Raw genomic sequence first — 18,202 nt, forward strand, 5'->3', positions numbered from 1 at the left:
TTAATGTTGAAAAGATATTTATGTCCAATTCTCCCCAAACATTAGGTATTCGGTCGTGATTATTGGAGGTTGCTTTAGTCTACCATGTGTGTACAATCAAGTGATAAGCACAAAATATCATGACCTAATTTCAACCAACACTATCATAGACTACTTTCAAGTACTCCAGTACATGCAGTTGTACTAGTGTCTTTGCCTAATGTCATGATATACCAAATTACGGAGTACGTAGTATCTAATAACTCATGTTGTCTATCTACTGAATTTAGGTTTTTATTTAAAAGTCTATAATCCGGTAACTAAGACCAGATTAGTTTCATAACTTTTCTTTATTAATTAATATGGATAAAATAAAGGACAAAAGAAACAGAATTTGTTCAAACCATCACTACAAAAATTTGTATCTTTAACGACAACCTAATTACGACGGGTCAAAAATCCCGTCGTAAAAGCCTTTTGCGACGGGGCTAACAACCAAACAATGACGGGAATAACCGTCGCAAATGTCTTTTACGACGGGTTTACGACGGATTTACGACGGGATTTCTATTAACGACGGCCCCCTTTTATGACGGGTTCGCGACAGGAAATCCCGTCGTTAATCAACGATTATTGGCCTTTCGCGACGGGATTTCCCGTCGTTAATAGTACAATTTCTTGTAGTGCATATTTGAAAAAGCTTGGTACTACTTATGTAGTATCATAATTTATACGTACGGAGCAGTATTTAGTAATCTTTCCAACATACGGAGTATATTTTAAGAAAAAAGTTGGTCATTTTAAGTATTTATATGAATAATTTTAAACTAAAATCCATTAAAATAAATTTACTATGAGACAGGTTATTTTTTGGTCCAGTCCTAATCGTTTTTGAACAATCTTACTTTTCCTCGATATTTTAGATTCATGATTCGCAATTTAAATATCTAGATTATCTAGATATAGGAGTCTTAGGAGACCTAAACTAAATAATTAATTAATTATGGACGCTATATCACAAAAGTGCCTTATACAACCTACCTCATTAGGTCATTCCTCCCATGCACCCCTCTCTAAAGAGCCTTGATTCTAGGATTTTAAATAGCTCATTAGTGATCTAACCATCATACGGCTCAAAGCACATCTAAAATTTTTAGTTTGTCGTTCAATTTAATTGTATTCTACTTGTCATAACATATTTTTCCGAATCTATAATCTAAAAAGATTCTGAAATATTATAATTTGTAAACGTATTGAAACTATTGTACATGTGAATAAAAGTATAGAGACTTATTAGACTGACTTGTTTTGAACTTATTTGAAATACTCTTAGCAATGTGGGATATCCATTTATTGTAACATTCTAAACGAAAATATGGACATCGGACATTTATATATGTCCAACTAGATTAGATCCCGTGCACGCACGGATTTTGACAATTTTTTCACAAAATATTTAACTGAATATCTCCCAAACGACTGCATAGTTATAACATTTTTGACATACTCTGCATATTTAAAATGCTAATATGGTAATTTGATCAAAATATTGAGTGATATATTTTTTATTATTAATATTGCGATTTGACAATATTACTAATTTAGAATAATTATTATTATGTCGTAGCTATTGTTGCCATAAAACTTAATTTTGTTTCCATACATAAATAGTTAACCAAAAAAAAAGTAGAAAATAAAAAATAAAATAAAATAGATACACTTTTTTAGGAAAATGGTTTTTGGCGGAAAACAATCGCACCAGTAATTGACACGTGTCATTCTTGGTGTCTCTTTTAGTATATAGTAATAGATTTGAGACTTTCAAATATGGGCCGAATGTCCAAAATTTTCAGATCATGTAACAATCCGGAGCATGACCTAACTTAAATTACTCGTATACGATAGTTGTTGTTTTTTTTATTTTTTATTTATTTTTGTGCAAATGAGTACTGACACCTATTGTACACAGGATCTCGGTCTTAAGCACTAGATCAGGATCTCCTTGGTTTGTATAGGGTAATTGTACGTTGTTGCGAATAATTTGCCCTCTGGTATGGCCCTAAGGCTTCTTCAATTCTCTATAGGTTAAAATTCTTTAAATTCGATCTACAAAAGAAAAGGGGTAATATGAAAAGTGAATGCACATGGCATACATACCAAAACAAGTTAGAAATTTTTTATATAAAAAAAAGGAGTAAAATAGTACAAATACATGTTCTTGATATCGTATTGGTAGCTGTTTTTATTTTCCACATACACAAAAAAGTAAGGAGTACATTTGTATTTTCTACATTAGGAAAGCGAGACAAGCTGTAATTAGTATAAATCAAAATGAAGCAAGTAGTAGTAGTACCCCTAGTTTATAAGGGTATGTACTTTAAGTATTAGGGTAGGTCAGCAAGTAAGTTGGCCTCCACCAGACAATTAACATGGTTCTGGAGACAATTAACTAGTGGGTTTAATCTTTAGAGTGGAGTTTCCCATGTTATGCTGCCCTATGTTCCATTCTCCAAACTTGTAGCATCCGCTTATGGGAGTTGGGTGTCCTTTTGTCTAAGGCACTTGGACGAAGGGAGGGAGGGAGGGAGGGAGAAAATATCTGATCCATAGGATCTGTCAAGTTGTGTCGAGTTGGGAGCACGCACCCAACGCCATACCTCAAGAATGTCGTAATTTAGAAGGTGGACTATGGTGCACCTTAATACACAAGTATATAATTAAAAGAACATTTGGTTACGTGAAAAGAACATGGATATATATTTTTTATATTTTTAATAAATAGTGAAATAATATGTTATTTTTTATAACAAAAAAGTGATACATTATATTGCATGTTCTTTTGTCGTAATGTCATGTTCTTTTGTTTATGCACATGTGTTCTTTGTGCACCATGCTCACTATGCACCAGGGTCCATAGTCCACGGATTGCAAGAACGTACCCCTAGTGCATTTCTAAACCACGGATGCTACCTTGTGATTTTTACTATACGACTTTAGGTGTATAAGGTGAAAATTACCTTGATAATTGATTGTGGTATCATGTACTTTTGGGACAATCACTATAAACCATTAATAGTGAATTTCACAAACCTCGAAAGAACCTGGTAAAAAAAATCGTGTATAATTAACTTGTTTTTTGCCATGTCTTTTGTTGCATATTTGGTAGATTTTCTCATGTTATGTTATAGCATCCGCTTATGGGAGTTAAATGTCACTATTTCTAAGGCATTTGGATTGGGTAGGATATCGAATCTAAATATCTAATCCATATAGTAGTGTGAGTCAACTCGTCAACTTGTGTTGGTTTGGGAGCAATGTGATACCTCAAGATTCCCTAGTGCATTTACTAAAACACAATGGTATATCCTTAATTAGGTGTATCTGGTAAAAATTACGGAGTACAATTATAAGTTAATTAATTTAATTTAACAAACCTCAAGCTAGGCAACTGGTGAAAAATCCTGTTACAAATTGTTGTTGGCCTCAACCTATAAATTATTTGATCAATGGATTGCCTATAGTTAAAATGTTGAATATCAGGCTTACTAATTAACAAGACCAAGTTGTGTGCAACATAGGCCGTGATAATGTGATGATGTTGCCGGTAATTAGCAGCATCCGGTTAGTAATTAACTAATATCACCGACACACGAGACGATAATATTACCCGGCGCAATCATTTTATCTTCTTCCTTTATATACATAATACATCATACATTTTTTGTTTTTTTTTTGTGTTAGCACCCGGTTCATCTTTAGGGCTAATCTGGATTCGGGGCAAGTTCTGGGTGGTTAGGTTCCATTCCCCTCCCAATTGTTGTTGCGGGGGATCGAACACGGGTTCTCTCTACCAAGTTCAACCCCAATCACCACTGAACCAACAAGCAATTGGTATAATACATAATACATGGGTGTTAGACATACATGATACATGCATGCATGAGTTAAAAGGTATTCAATTCGATGCTGATTGACGTCAGCACAATTAAGTCCTTATTAAATAAAAATTAGGCTTTACTCACTGATGTTAACAAGAACCAACATAGAATTAAAGTTGAGATTACAAAACTAATTTAGCAACAGAATGGGAAACACTGTCTTGTTAATTTAAACTTAGTGGAACTAATTGGAAGCTTGTGGACGGCGAATAGAATTGATTCAATTACTATAACTTTTTACAAATAAAGCTTAACTTACCATCAAACTTGTTTGCTGTTGGATCATACACTCTAAACTACGTCACCAATTAAGACTTCAATTAATCCATTTAGATAATGTTTTTTACATTTAATTACTTCTTTTAAGTTTATACTTTAGGTTGCAAGATATTACATCAAATTGTATTTACCATGTATCCTATATGTACTGTCATTTTCATAACAATCTTATTAGCATCTCAATATTTGTTTCGTCACCGTAAAAATCTTTATTTACCGGACTTGGTGTGTGGTAGAATGTTAATCGTAGCTAATAAAACAACGATGTGAAAGAGGTTATTCATTAATTTTAGTGAGAAGGACATTAATTAGGACAACATTGTGAAAGAAAGTATTTTATGCTCTTTATTTGCTACTTTTGATTTTGTATTGTAAATGTCGTATGACTCTTTTATTAATGAATTAATTTTACTTTATAAAAAATGTTAGCTAAAAAATTTTTATGAGCTAACCAAGCTCCTAGGTTGAGACATCGATTGAGCTTTGTTGTCTGGGCATATTATTAGAATAAGCCTTGAATCGGTCAACCCCTTACTGCAATACCCCAGCACGTAACCTAGTTGTATTCTGTAATTTGTACTCCTCAAGATCAATAAAAAATTTCCTCTCCTCTGCCTGTGGACGTAGCTAACTCATTGTTAGTAAACCACGTTAACTCTCTGTATTTATTTGCATTATTTATAATCTTTCTTGCTTCTATTATAACATACGTAGTATATATTAATCGGGTTATGGACGGTTATACTGATAGCCGAGTTGGGTTGGGTTGACACGGCCCGCTGTGACAACAGTGAGCCCACTTGTTTCATATTCTTATTTTGTGAGCAAACACATGTTTTAAGTTTTCAAAGCATGTATTGATTACTGTTATTATGTGGAATATTTGTTGTGCTTTTGATAATTGGAAATGTCAAGGGTGTTGGCTGATTTGATGATTTATACTTTTATAGTGTAAAAAAAATGTAATATTGTGAATGGTACGGCTCCCCGATAATGAGTTTGACTAAAGCTGTGTTTCTTAGGCATGTGTGAAGATTTTCTTTTCTTTTTTAGAGGAAAAAGAGAGGAACAATCACTTTCAACAAAATTTGATAGAATCCTTTGTTTTATGCTCTTTTCCTTTTTTTTTTCCTTTGAGAAAAGGGTTATACATAAATTATTAGGAGGCGCGCAATTTTCAATCATAGCATTTAACGCAGAGTTGATCATGCAAGAATTAAATTATACCGAACCTCCAGTGTAAAAGTCATATTTAGGATGAAAATTGAGTTAGATCTACCAAATTAAGGTGATCAATTGTGTGGATGACGCATGCACTAATTTTACTCCATTTTTATTTACTAAAAGAATTATAGCTAAACGGGTGATTCTTAACCAATTTCAAATAAGAGAAGAGTATATTCTTTGCCTCCCTAATGTTGAATTTTTTTAATCAAGAACATTTATTTAAGTCTTTTGTTTTAAAAGTTAAGAGTGTGTCAAGCTAATTTACAATTCAAGTGGTGGAAAAAAGGTCCTTTCCCCCACAATCCCATACTCTCTCTCTTACGTTTGAAACTTTATGGGGTGACATTTTAGGGGCTATAAATAGAGGAACTCTCCTCTTCATTACATCCCATGTTCACTACTACTACTACTACTCAAAAACAAAAACCTTCTCTCTAAAACTCTCTTCAATTCTAATAATTCCCATAAAATTAATTAGTCAGTGAGAAAACTTGAAAATGTCTACCATTGTTTACCAAGAATTACAACCTTGTTGTAATAGTAACATTGATTCCAGAACTCTGAGCCTCAAAGTCAATAATCCGTTAAATCTTGAAAAATCGAGTAGTAACGGCGGTTGGAGCTCCATTGAGACTCTACCAAGTAAAGTAGACGGGAAAGCGAAAGAAGAGGCTATATATGTTCACCCACTTGTTAAACGGTCATCATACATGCTCAGTGAAAAAAGTCTACAAATGTGTACGGAAAGCCTAGGATGCGAGACCGGCACTTGTGACATGGTAAGTCTCGATAGCCTCTTCCCTTCGTCGTCGTCGTCGTCGTCGCGATCATCGTCATCGACTATAAAAGCGACGATGAAAGTAAGAACACCGCGACAAAAGTTTGATATAAGGAAACAATTCTCATTTGATCAAGGGAACTTTCCGCCTCCCTTGACCACCATTAGTGGGTCGAGTAATACTACTATTCGTGTTAAACAATATCGTGAAGATGGCCGATTAGTAATTGAAGCTGTTTCATCCCCTACAGTTCAGCCTTGTATGCAAGCGGAACGTTGTGATGGCCGACTAAAGCTGTCCATGTTAAGGGTGCCTTCGTCAGACATTAACGACGATGACAATGACAATGACAATGACAACGACAACGACAACGAAGATAATTGTCAAGAGAATACTGGTAATGGGGTTGAAAATGAATTGGTACAAAATGAAGAAAAAAAGGTTGGTAAGGAAGAATATGAGGAATGTAACAAAAGTGATGCAAATATGATAGAGGATATGAATGGAATTAAAGTAGAGTTAAGGGTTAAATTGGGAAAACAAAAGATTCAAAGACCAACTAGATGCAAAGAAAGAGGTCAGAGATTAATCAATTGGGAGCCTTTTTGGGTGGCTACTTGAAAAGAAAAAGAGAGAAACTTTTTTTGTACCCTCCATTTCTCCTGGCTTTTGCTTCATTCATGTAATTGTTATGGGTTCACTCTTGAATATAAATAGTCACTTTTATTTGGGTTTATTATACTCCAAATTTATCTTTTCTTGGAAATTGCTGACGTACGTACTACGGAGTACTATATTAAGTTAGTTATTCCAGTTGTGAATTATAATATTTAATAGTACTCCGTATTAGTTTGTATATACAAATTGTGATTGATTCAAAATATACAAGTACGATCCAAATCAAAAAATTGCGCCAAATTAAAATTGTACAAACTTTTAGGAAAGACGGCCTAATGGTTAGACCACTTTCATGCACTGAACCAATTAGTTATGCACTTTAACTAATTAGTTAACCACTGAAACCAATTAGTTAAGTCTGAAATTCAATTAGTTAAGCAACGAAACCAATTAGTTATACAATCGAACCAATTAGTTAACAATGAAACTGATTAGTTAAGCAATGAGATTAATTAGTTAAGATTTTATGAGTTTTAGTTAATAATACGTTTGTTAAAAAATAATAACTATTCGACTCATACATTTAGTTCTTTGTATTTATACCTTAACTATTTTGTTATTTAATTAGTTATGATTTTATTACTTTTAGTTATGTTTTACACTAGTTTAGTTATTACCAAAAAAGTGGTCTAACCGTTAGGCGGTCTTACACAAAAGTTTTTGTTAAAATTGTAGGACAAAAAATTTGGACAACCAACTATATCGAATATCACAAATTCTTATTTATAAGTGGTGTACAATAAATATTATAGGAGTAAAAGTTAACTCAAACTTTTAAAGTTATCCTTATGTAAAAGTTATAAATTAATAACATAGAAAATTAATTTTTATTGAAATTTTTTATTTTTCACTTGTTTTAATTTTAGAAATACATACTTTGTACCAACGCGTGGATGGTGCAGGGGCCTGCGCGTAGATCTACGTGCACCTGCACCAAAACGCAAAAAATAAAAAAAAAATACAAAAAGAACATAAGAAACTAAACAGAAAGAACATAATAGAGTAAACGAAAAGAACATTAACCAAAACCTGAAAAGAACACTAATGTTAAAAAATTAAAGAAAATGTACAAAATTGAAAATAACATATTCTCTCTCCTGATACACTATAAAAAGAACGACTATTTTACAAAAAGAACATCATGTGAAAAATGCAACAGAAAAACAAAAAAAAAACATATTATCGATAATATTATAAAAAAATTAAAAAACAGTAAAAAAGTTAAAAAGTTAAAAAGAACAAAAAATAATTAAAAAAAGAACAACAACTTTTTTAGAAAACACAAAGAACAAAATCAAAAGAAAAATAAAATAACAAAAACTCAAAAAAATTTAAGAAAAAGACAACAAAAGAAAGAACAAGAGAACAAAACACATGAAAAAGAACAACATTTTCTTTTTCCTTATCAAACAAAAGAACAGAATGAAAGGGACGAAAAGAACAACAAATCTATGTTCTTTTATTAGTTGTATTTGTTCTTTTCAAACCACTTAGTGTTCTAATTAAAATGACAAAAACAACGATATTTTGATGCACTTAAAACTAGATCTATATTTTTACTTAAATGTATTTTGATTCTTATCCAACGGATCAGATCTATGTTCTTTTATTAAGTGTTATTTGTTCTATTCAAACGATTTTATGTTCTAATTAAAAAAGACGAAACGACGATTTTTTGATGCACTTAAAACTAAATCTATATTTTTTTTAAATGTATTTTTGTTCTTTTACCACGAATCAGACTATGTTCTTTTTTAAGTGTTATGTGTTCTTTTCAAACTATTATATGTTCTATTTAACAATCTATGTACGTTGATATAAAAGAAAAAACTATGTTGATTTAAAAGAACAAACTATGTTGATGCCACAGTAAAAGTAAAGTTGTGAAAAGAACATTACAATTTGAAAAGAACATTAGAGGAAAGAACAAGGAAACATACCTTAAACACTTGATCAACATTTATCAGGAGCATCAATATATTTTAATAAATCTTCAAAAAATGATCTCAATCCTCGGAAAATATCATACTCTCCAGATATTCTCTTGCTTCGAAAACTAGCCAAATTGAACTAGTGTTTTTTCTTAATTCACTCATTTTTCAACAAAGGAGAAACATTCGGAAGGAATTTTAAAGAGAGAATAAGGAGAAAATATATTTTTTACTCTTTCACTCACCATCTCACTCTTTCTCTCACAACAATCTCTCTTATGTTGAGAGAATATAAATCCTCTCATCTTTCTCTCTCTAAAATGTATTTATAAAATGACTAATGGTTATGATTCATAAGTACAATTATTATATATATAGTTGCTGAAAAATAGAAAATTAAAAATTAGGAAGTAGAATCAAAGATTTACAGAGAAGGAGAAAGAAAAAATTCTTAAAGAGTGCATAATGAGAACTATGCACGTGTTTTTATTTTGTTCTTTTAACAGAATATTATAAAAAGAACAAATGAAAAGACTAAAAGAACAAATAGAGAGACTAAAAGAACAAGTCAAGTACCTTGTCCAACAATAATATATGATTTCGGAATCATCATTTTCATCATTCTGTTATGAATTATCAAGCACATTATTCATAATATCTGAAAAAATGATAGGTTAACATGTAGAAAACCAAGAAAAAGAACGCAACCAAAAGAACAAAGGATAAATAAAAAGTAAGAAGAAAAATAACGCAATAAAATAAAAAGAACAAGTTATGAAACGCAAATGAAATTGAAAATAGTAAAAAAGAAGAACACAATAGAATGAAAGAACAAATTATGAAACGCAAATGGTCTATTTTTCTACTATAATGAAACTGTTCTTTTAATACGAGCATAAAGAAATTGTTCTTTTAATACGAGCATATGTTATTTTAATACGTAAAACTGTTCTTTTCTGGAAAAAAACCGTAATTACATAATCCAAATCTTCAAAATCAGCGATTTCAACGAAATCAACGTGTTGTTACATAATTTGATTCATTAAAATCATCAAAACCATCAAAACTCGATTATTACAAAAACAAAATCATCAAAATCATCAAACACACGTTTATTACAAAATCAAAATCATCAAAACCTAGAATTTATTATTTCAAAATTGAAAAATTACCTCCCAAAATCTGATTATCAGCTGGAGAATTCAGATTTGAAGAAGAAGAATCGATTTAATTTGATGTTGAAGCAGAAAAATCAACGAATTTTTGGGAATTTTAACTACTTTCTCTCTCTAAGAACCATTTTAGAAAACCTAGTTCATATTTTCTCTCTCTTCTTCACAATTTGAGTTCAAAACATAAAATCTAGAAGAATATATATCGCAAGAAGAAAGCAAATCGAATAAAAAATGCGAAATACAGAGCTGAAAAGAACAGAGCCTTTAATGTTCTTTTGTTCTAGGGTATTGTTCTTTTGTTCAAGGAAAATGTTCTTTTGTTCCCGGGATTTAATGAAACACGCGCGTTTTATGTGTGTTTATGTCGTTTTATTTCCGGTGCACCTAGAGCACGGTGCACACGCCTTTACCATCAAATTTGCGACTTTGTACTACGTATATAGGTAGTACTCCGTATTTAATAAGTTTTCTTGTGGAATATTTTTAGAATATATATTATATTGGCAACACTTTTGATATACTGAGTACATGTTAGTTGTTTACAAGGAATAAGATTTTCTAAACACTATTGTAGAACAAGCAGTAAATTTTTGATTCATAATCGAGTACCATCTCCGTTTTAAAATGATCTTTACAATTTCCATTTTAATACGTTTTATAATGTTTTTTACATTGTGTTTTATTCTATTTATGGACATAAAAAGTTACTATCTTATCCCTCTTAATTACTCCACAATGTTTATAATTTTCCACTCATTTTTTCTTATACTTACTTACCATTTTACATATCTATCTTACTTTATCTATATTTTATTATATTCACCCACCTCTTTTATACATTTTTACTATTTTGTCTTAATATCTGTGCAAATAGTAAATGTAAAAATCATTTTAAAACAGAGATAGTACAACTTTAAATATGTGTCTTCAAAATTACGTACCACGAGTACTGCTTGATAATTATGCACATTTCTCCTAGGTAGTATTTCTTTTAAAAGGAATACGAATTATTTATGCAACATCAATGTTTGCACAATCCTTAAAACAAACAGGATTAGAGTGGAACAAGCACACGTCATTGCTAACAAATGTCGGAAGGAGGGATTCATGTTTAATAATTAATATAAATTAAAAATTATTCATCTTTTAGTACAGAGGGATAAATATTTTTTGCTTTAATAAAAATTGTTCTTTCAAAATCACTAATAATGTATAAAATTAACTATATAACCCTTTAAATGTTTATCATCACAAAATTAATAATATAAAAGTTATCAAAAACTAGATAAAAGTTATTCAAATATACAATAAATTTATTGCACACCTTGTGCATGCACGTAAAATATCACCCAAATCTTAAAAAATATTAGTCAATTAACTTGTACCAATACTTTGTCAAGGCTAAAAAGTTCCATAAAACTTTTCATTTACCAAATTTCATCGAGTTCATGTCAAGGCCGGTCATTGTTGTTGTTTGCATGGTTTGTGGATAAGGATGAAAATATCTAGTGGATGATTAATATGTTGGATTTTCGGTTATCTAACTATTACAATCAAACGGATGAAAATTCGAATTAAATGGATGAAAAGCACGTAATGGGTAAAGCGAGTGATGGATGTGGATGATATTTTTTGATCCATATCTTGTTTATCACCCTAACGAGATCCATCACCCATTTATTTACACATATTATTTTTATTTTTATTTTGAACATATATAAAAGGTAAGGTGTTGGTAAACATATATAAAAGGTAAGGTGTTGGTAAATCCATTATTTATTAAAGTCAGTATTTATTAATTGTAAATAAATCCATTATTTACAATTAAACGGATGAAAATCCGAATTAAATGGATGAAAAGCAGGTAATGGGTAAAGTGAGTGATGGATGGGGATGTGATAGAAATTTGAGGACGCACGCGGAAATTTTGATGGACCTGATAATATAACAAAATTGTATTTTTATCATTGATTACATTAGTAAGAATTATACAACAATATTTGGGAGAGCTAGCTCATGTCTCTCACTTATATCTTTTGTAAAACTCTTGTTTCTACCCCTCACTCATGTTTTGTGTGGGAGCTCTCTTGATTTGCGCACCTCTCAACTTATGCATACAACATATTTATAGTGGGTGTATCCTAGTTTCTAGATTTTTCTACACTTGTCATACATCTAGATTTTAGTTACTAGATTTTTCTAGGCTAACTCCTAGATATTTCCTAAGATTATTCTAGATTATAATTTACAATTATATTTCTAAATTATTCTACACAATACATTTCACTATTATATTTTTACAAGTGTATTATCTAGATTTTTCTAGATTAATATTTTAACAGGATGATATTTTTTTATCCATATCCTGTTTATCACCCTAACGAGATCCATCACCCATTTATTTACACATATTATTTTTATTTATATTTTAAACATATATAAAAGGTAAGCTGTTGGTAAATCCGTTATTTATTAAAGTTAGTATTTCATGAATTTTTTATATTATAAGTTATGGTGATGAGAAATAGCTATATGTGGCGGAAGTAAAATATAGGAATATAAACATATTTTTTACCTGATCCACTCGATTAACCCGCGGATGATGGATGGACGGAACACGGTTGATGGATAAACTGGGTGATCGACAAATGGACTAGGCGGAGAGGCTCAACCTGATCTAAACCCAACCCAAACCCATCCCTATTTGTGTTACGATGTGAGGATGCTATTTCATGAGCTAGTTAAATACACTACTGAGGGTGAGTTTATCCCCAGACTCACTTTCAATTTTCAGACTCTGCCACATCAGCTTTCCACTAACTTTTTTTATTATTCAGACTCACATAAGACTCTCCCTATTTTTATACATTATCCCCAGACTCACCTCAGACTCACCTAACTCCTAAAATAATACTTTATGTATATAATTTTTTTTTGGATACATTTTCTAAATTATATTGAAATTATGTTTTCTTATATACAACAAATGAACAAAGTATATAGGATGTCGCAGAGCTGATCATCATGGGCTCGGCCCGCTTGCCCGACCCGACCTGAAAATTAGCGGATTTTGGGCAGATTATTCCGACCCGATTTTCGGGCCCGTCCCGAACTTTAAAAAAAAATTGCGGGCTTTGGGCAACGCAAAACAACATTTTTAGTTATAAATTTGACCCGACCCGAAAATGGCCCGAAAGCCCGCTAATTTTGGCCCGAAATAGCGGGTTTTGGGCACACAAAATTGGCCCGAACATTGGGCCGGCCCGGCCCGACATTATGGGTAGATTTTTATACTCTCGGTCCGGCCCACCTTTTGATCAGGTCTAGGATGTCGGAAGTGGATTCAATACTAACGGCGTAATGGAAGGATGATCGATATTTTGACTAATATAAGTAGATTGAAAATTTGATGTTTGGATAAATTGGGTTAAATTTTCCACTTTCTCATTTCTCATATTATGGGATTTGATTTTTTTTTTTTTTGAATAAAAATATAATTAGTTTTTTTTGGTGAAATAAGATAAATTAAGTTTGAAGCAAAAGTGAATAAAAATATAATTAGTTTTTATTTTTTGGGTGAAATAAGATAAATTAAGTTTGATGATTTGGCATGATTTGATTGGGGAGAGAAAAAAGTGGAGTCTTAAGTGAGTCTTGAGTGAGTTTTGGATTTTCAAACTCACTTCAAGACTTGGGGTAGTCTTTTACCACATTATCCCAAGACTCGAGACTCACCTAAAAACTCCCTTCAAAACTAGCGCAAATTTGACGGTGCAGGCGGTGCACCGTGCTCTAGGTGCACCGGAAACAAAACGACATAAAAAACACATAAAACGCGCGTGTTTCATTAAATCCCTGGAATAAAAGAACATTTTTCTTGAGCAAAAGAACAATACCCTAGAGCAAAAGAACATTAAAGGCTATGTTCTTTTCAGCTCTGTATTTCGCGTTTTTTATTCGATTTGCTTTCTTCTTGCGATATATATTCTTCTAGATTTTATGTTTTGAACTAAAATTGTGAAGAGGAGAGAGAAAGTACGAACTAGGTTTTCTAAAATGGTTCTTAGAGTGAGAAAGTAGTGAAAATTCCCAAATAATCGTTGATTTTTCTGCTTCAACATCAAATTAAACCGATTCTTCTTCTTCAAATCTGAATTCTGTAGCTGATAATCAGATTTTGGGAGGTAATTTTTCAATTTTGAAATAATAAATTCTAGGTTTTGATGATTTTGATTTTGTAATAATCGTGTGTTTGATGATTTTGATTATTTTGTTTTTGTAATAATCGAGTTTTGATGGTTTTGATGATTTTAATGAATCAAATTATGTAACAACACGCTGAATTCGTTGAAATCGCTGATTTTGAAGATTTGGATTATGTAATTACGATTTTTTTCCAGAAAAGAACAATTTTACGTATTAAAAGAACATATGCTCGTATTAAAAGAACAGTTTATTTATGCTCGTATTAAAAGAACAGTTTCATTATAGTAGAAAAATAGACCATTTGCGTTTCATAATTTGTTCTTTCATTCTATTGTGTTCTTTTTTTTTTTTATTATTTTCAATTTCATTTGCGTTTCATAACTTGTTCTTTTTATTTTATTGTGTTATTTTTCTTCTTACTTTTTATTTATCCTTTGTTCTTTTGGTTGCGTTCTTTTTCTTGGTTGTATACATGTTAACCTATTATTTTTTCCTGATATTATGAATAATGTGCTTGATAATTGATAACAGAATGATCAAAATGATGATTCCGAATCATATATTATTGTTGGACAAGGTACTTGACTTGTTCTTTTAGTCTCTCTATTTGTTCTTTTAGTCTTTTCATTTGTTCTTTTTATAATATTCTGTTAAAAGAACAAAATAAAAACACGTGCATAGTTCTCATTATACACTCTTTAAGAATTTTTCCTTTCTCCTTCTTTGTTATTCTTTGATTCTACTTCCTATTTTTTCATTTTCTATTTTTCAGCAACTATATATATATAATAATTGTACTTATGAATCATAACCATTAGTCATTTTATAAATACATTTTAGAGAGAGAAAGAGGAGAGGATTTATATTCTCTCAACATAAGAGGGATTTTTTGAGAGAGAAAGAGTGAGATGGTGAGTGAAAGAGTAAAAAGTATGGTTTCTCCTTATTCTCTCTCTAAAATTCTTTCTGAATGTTTCTCCTTTGTTTGAAAAATGAGTGAATTAAGAAAAACACTAGTTCAATTTGGCTAGTTTTCGAAACAAGAGAATATCTGGAGAGCGTGATATTTTTCGAGGATTGAGATCAGTTTTTGAAGATTTATTAAAAGATATTGATGCTCCTGATAAATGTTGATCAAGTGTTTAAGGTACGTTTCCTTGTTCTTTCCTCTAATGTTCTTTTCAAATTGTAATGTTCTTTTCACAACTTTACTTTTACTGTGGCATCAACATAGTTTGTTCTTTTAAATCAACATAGTTTGTTCTTTTATATCAACGTACATAGATTGTGAAAAAAAGAACATATAATGGTTTGAAAAGAACACATAACACTTAAAAAAGAACATAGTCTGATTCGTGGTAAAAGAACAAAAATACTTTTTTTTATAGATTTATTTTTAGGTGCATCAAAAAATCGTCGTTTCGTCTTTTTTAATTAGAACATAAAATCGTTTGAATAGAACAAATAACACTTAATAAAAGAACGTAGATCTAATGCGATGGATAAGAACAAAAATACATTTAAATAAAAATATAGATCTAGTTTTAAGTGCATCAAAATATCATCGATTTTGTCTTTTTAATTAGAACACTAAGTGGTTTGAAAAGAACAAATACAACTAATAAAAGAACATAGATTTGTTGTTCTTTTCGTCCCTTTCATTCTGTTCTTTTGTTTGATAAGGAAAATGTTGTTCTTTTTCATGTGTTTTGTTCTCTTGTTCTTTTTTTTGTTGCCTTTTTCATAAATTTTTTTGAGTTTTTTATTTTATTTTTCTTTTTGATTTTGTTCTTTGTGTTTTCTAAAAAAGTTGTTGTTCTTTTTTTAATTATTTTGTGTTCTTTTTAACTTTTTAACTTTTTTACTGTTTTTTAATATTTTATAAATATTATCAATAATATGTTTTTTTTTTGTTTTTCTGTTGCATTTTTCACATGATGTTCTTTTTGTAAAATAGTTGTTCTTTTTATAATGTATCAGGAGATAGAATATGTTATTTTCAATTTTGTACATTTTCTTTAGTTTTTTAACATTAGTGTTCTTTTCAGGTTTTGGTTAATGTTCTTTTCGTTTACTCTATTATGTTCTTTCTGTTTAATTTCTTATGTTTTTTTTTTTTTTTTTGTATTTTTTGGTGAAGGTGCACGTAGATCTACGTGCAGGCCCCTGCACCATCCGCGCGTTGCAAAACTAGGGATAAACTCACCCTGAGCAGTGAGTATACGTCATCATTTATACCATATTGTCAATCTACCTCCAACCACACCGTATCAAAATAGACAAAACAAATAACTTAATTCTGTATGTTTTTGTTATTTCTAACATTGAAGTTTAACAAAACTTCAACAAATAAAAAAGTCTCTTCTTATAATAAGTTCTCTCTTGGATGCTCTTTGTTATTTTATGAAGAAAATTTTGGCCTTGATGTTACTGGTGAATGAAGTATTTAGTTGAGTCGCAATTACAATAGTTATTATTGAAATATTTATAAATATTTCTCTAAATATTAAGAGTGCATTCTCTTCACCTTTAAAAATTAAGTTTTAATTTATGGCTAATAAGTCCAGATAAGTTGTGAATATATACCAATTGAGCGCCGCTCTCCCCTCTTCAATTCTCTCTCTCCATCACCCGAGGTTTAATTTTTTGCCGTTGTAGGCTGAAAACAGTCTAATTTATAAATAATACTTTTTTTTACCCTTTTAATATCATTTCATTCAGCTAAATTTTCACTGTACGGGCGAAGTTCGTACTTGTAAAGATCATTTTGAAACGGAGGTAGTATGTGTTAAATATATATTTCTCTTATAGATGGCGTATATGACTCTTTATTAATGAGTTAACTTTTCTTTTAAAAAAATATTTCAAATAAGTTCTACCAGGTTTATAAATTTTTTGAAACGGAGGAAGTGTAAATTACAGTGTTATATGTTGGGGAGAACTCACCCTAAAAAGTTATCCCTTAGTTATAAAGAATTATTTTTTGGTTCAATCATATCAGATAGTGAAATACACCCTCTATATACTTCCTCCGTTTCGTAAATATCGCACTATTTAACTTTTTTTACACTATCCACATTACGACTTTGACCATTTTTGTGATTCATATGTTAGAAAATTGTAGTCATGTGAGGTCATGTTAGATTCTTATTGATATACATTTTCTAAATATCAATTTTTTATAATTTTTACTTACACGTAATTTGAGATATTAAGAATCAAAGTAATGTATTAAATGAGTAAAAGTCAACCATAGTGTGATATTTATGGAACGGATGAAGTATTTATATTGCGTAGCATAAAGTACTGCTCGTACTCATAATAAAGAATTCGACGAAACAAACCATGAAGAAAAATGAATTCGGACTTTTCTTTCAGGCTTTCAGCTTTCTGCTTTATTAGGTATTTAGGTTAGTTTAGAGGTTGCCTTAGTTTCGGATGATTTGAGATACATTTCAAAACATTTTAGCTTGGTTAGGTTTGTACCCTTGTATGTGTCACTAATCGCTTGTAATTGGAGTTAGGGATACTCCGAATTGGATTTAGAACGCATTTTACGTACACTGCCATTAGTGCCATATTAACAATGACCTCGCCAATATTTTACTCTCTCTTTTCTGACAAATAATATTTTGATTTTTGCATACAGTCTCTCATTTTGACTCCTATTCTGTATTACATTTAGCTTTTTCATAAAATAACAAATTGATAATCAAACAAGCATTTATCACCTAAAATTTTATGTAAAGATGAGTAGCGTACGTAGTTCTGATTACTCAGTATTTTGGGTCGGAGGAAGTACGCTTCATAGGAGTATTACGTTCGAAATGTTAATTCAAGTATTGCCGATAATTTTCTTTCCTTATTTAAGAAAAAGGTAATAGTCCGTAATGGTAGAATGTACTACGTATGCATATATAATTAGGGAAGCTGCTACATGTACCCCCAAGGTACCAAATAGTAACATATCCTGGGATCCCATTGACCGGTTGTTGTCGTATAAGCAATTT

At 30.8% G+C, this 18,202-nt stretch overlaps 1 protein-coding gene across 1 annotated transcript; it reads left to right on the forward strand.

Annotated features, from left to right (window-relative positions):
* Positions 1-5,793: 5,793 nt before the first annotated feature.
* LOC110800369 (protein FANTASTIC FOUR 1) lies at positions 5,794-6,938 on the forward strand. The gene has a single exon (XM_022005683.2). It carries the CDS (start codon positions 5,921-5,923, stop codon positions 6,821-6,823), a length of 903 nt encoding a protein of 300 aa, XP_021861375.2. The 5' UTR covers positions 5,794-5,920; the 3' UTR covers positions 6,824-6,938.
* Positions 6,939-18,202: the final 11,264 nt, after the last annotated feature.

This window comes from Spinacia oleracea, chromosome 3 (assembly GCF_020520425.1).
Source record: "Spinacia oleracea cultivar Varoflay chromosome 3, BTI_SOV_V1, whole genome shotgun sequence".
NCBI lineage: Eukaryota > Viridiplantae > Streptophyta > Magnoliopsida > Caryophyllales > Amaranthaceae > Spinacia > Spinacia oleracea.

Bases quoted from the DNA above. Each gene is read 5' to 3' on its own strand.
- LOC110800369 (XM_022005683.2), top strand. From the start codon at position 5,921: ATGTCTACCATTGTTTACCAAGAATTACAACCTTGTTGTAATAGTAAC.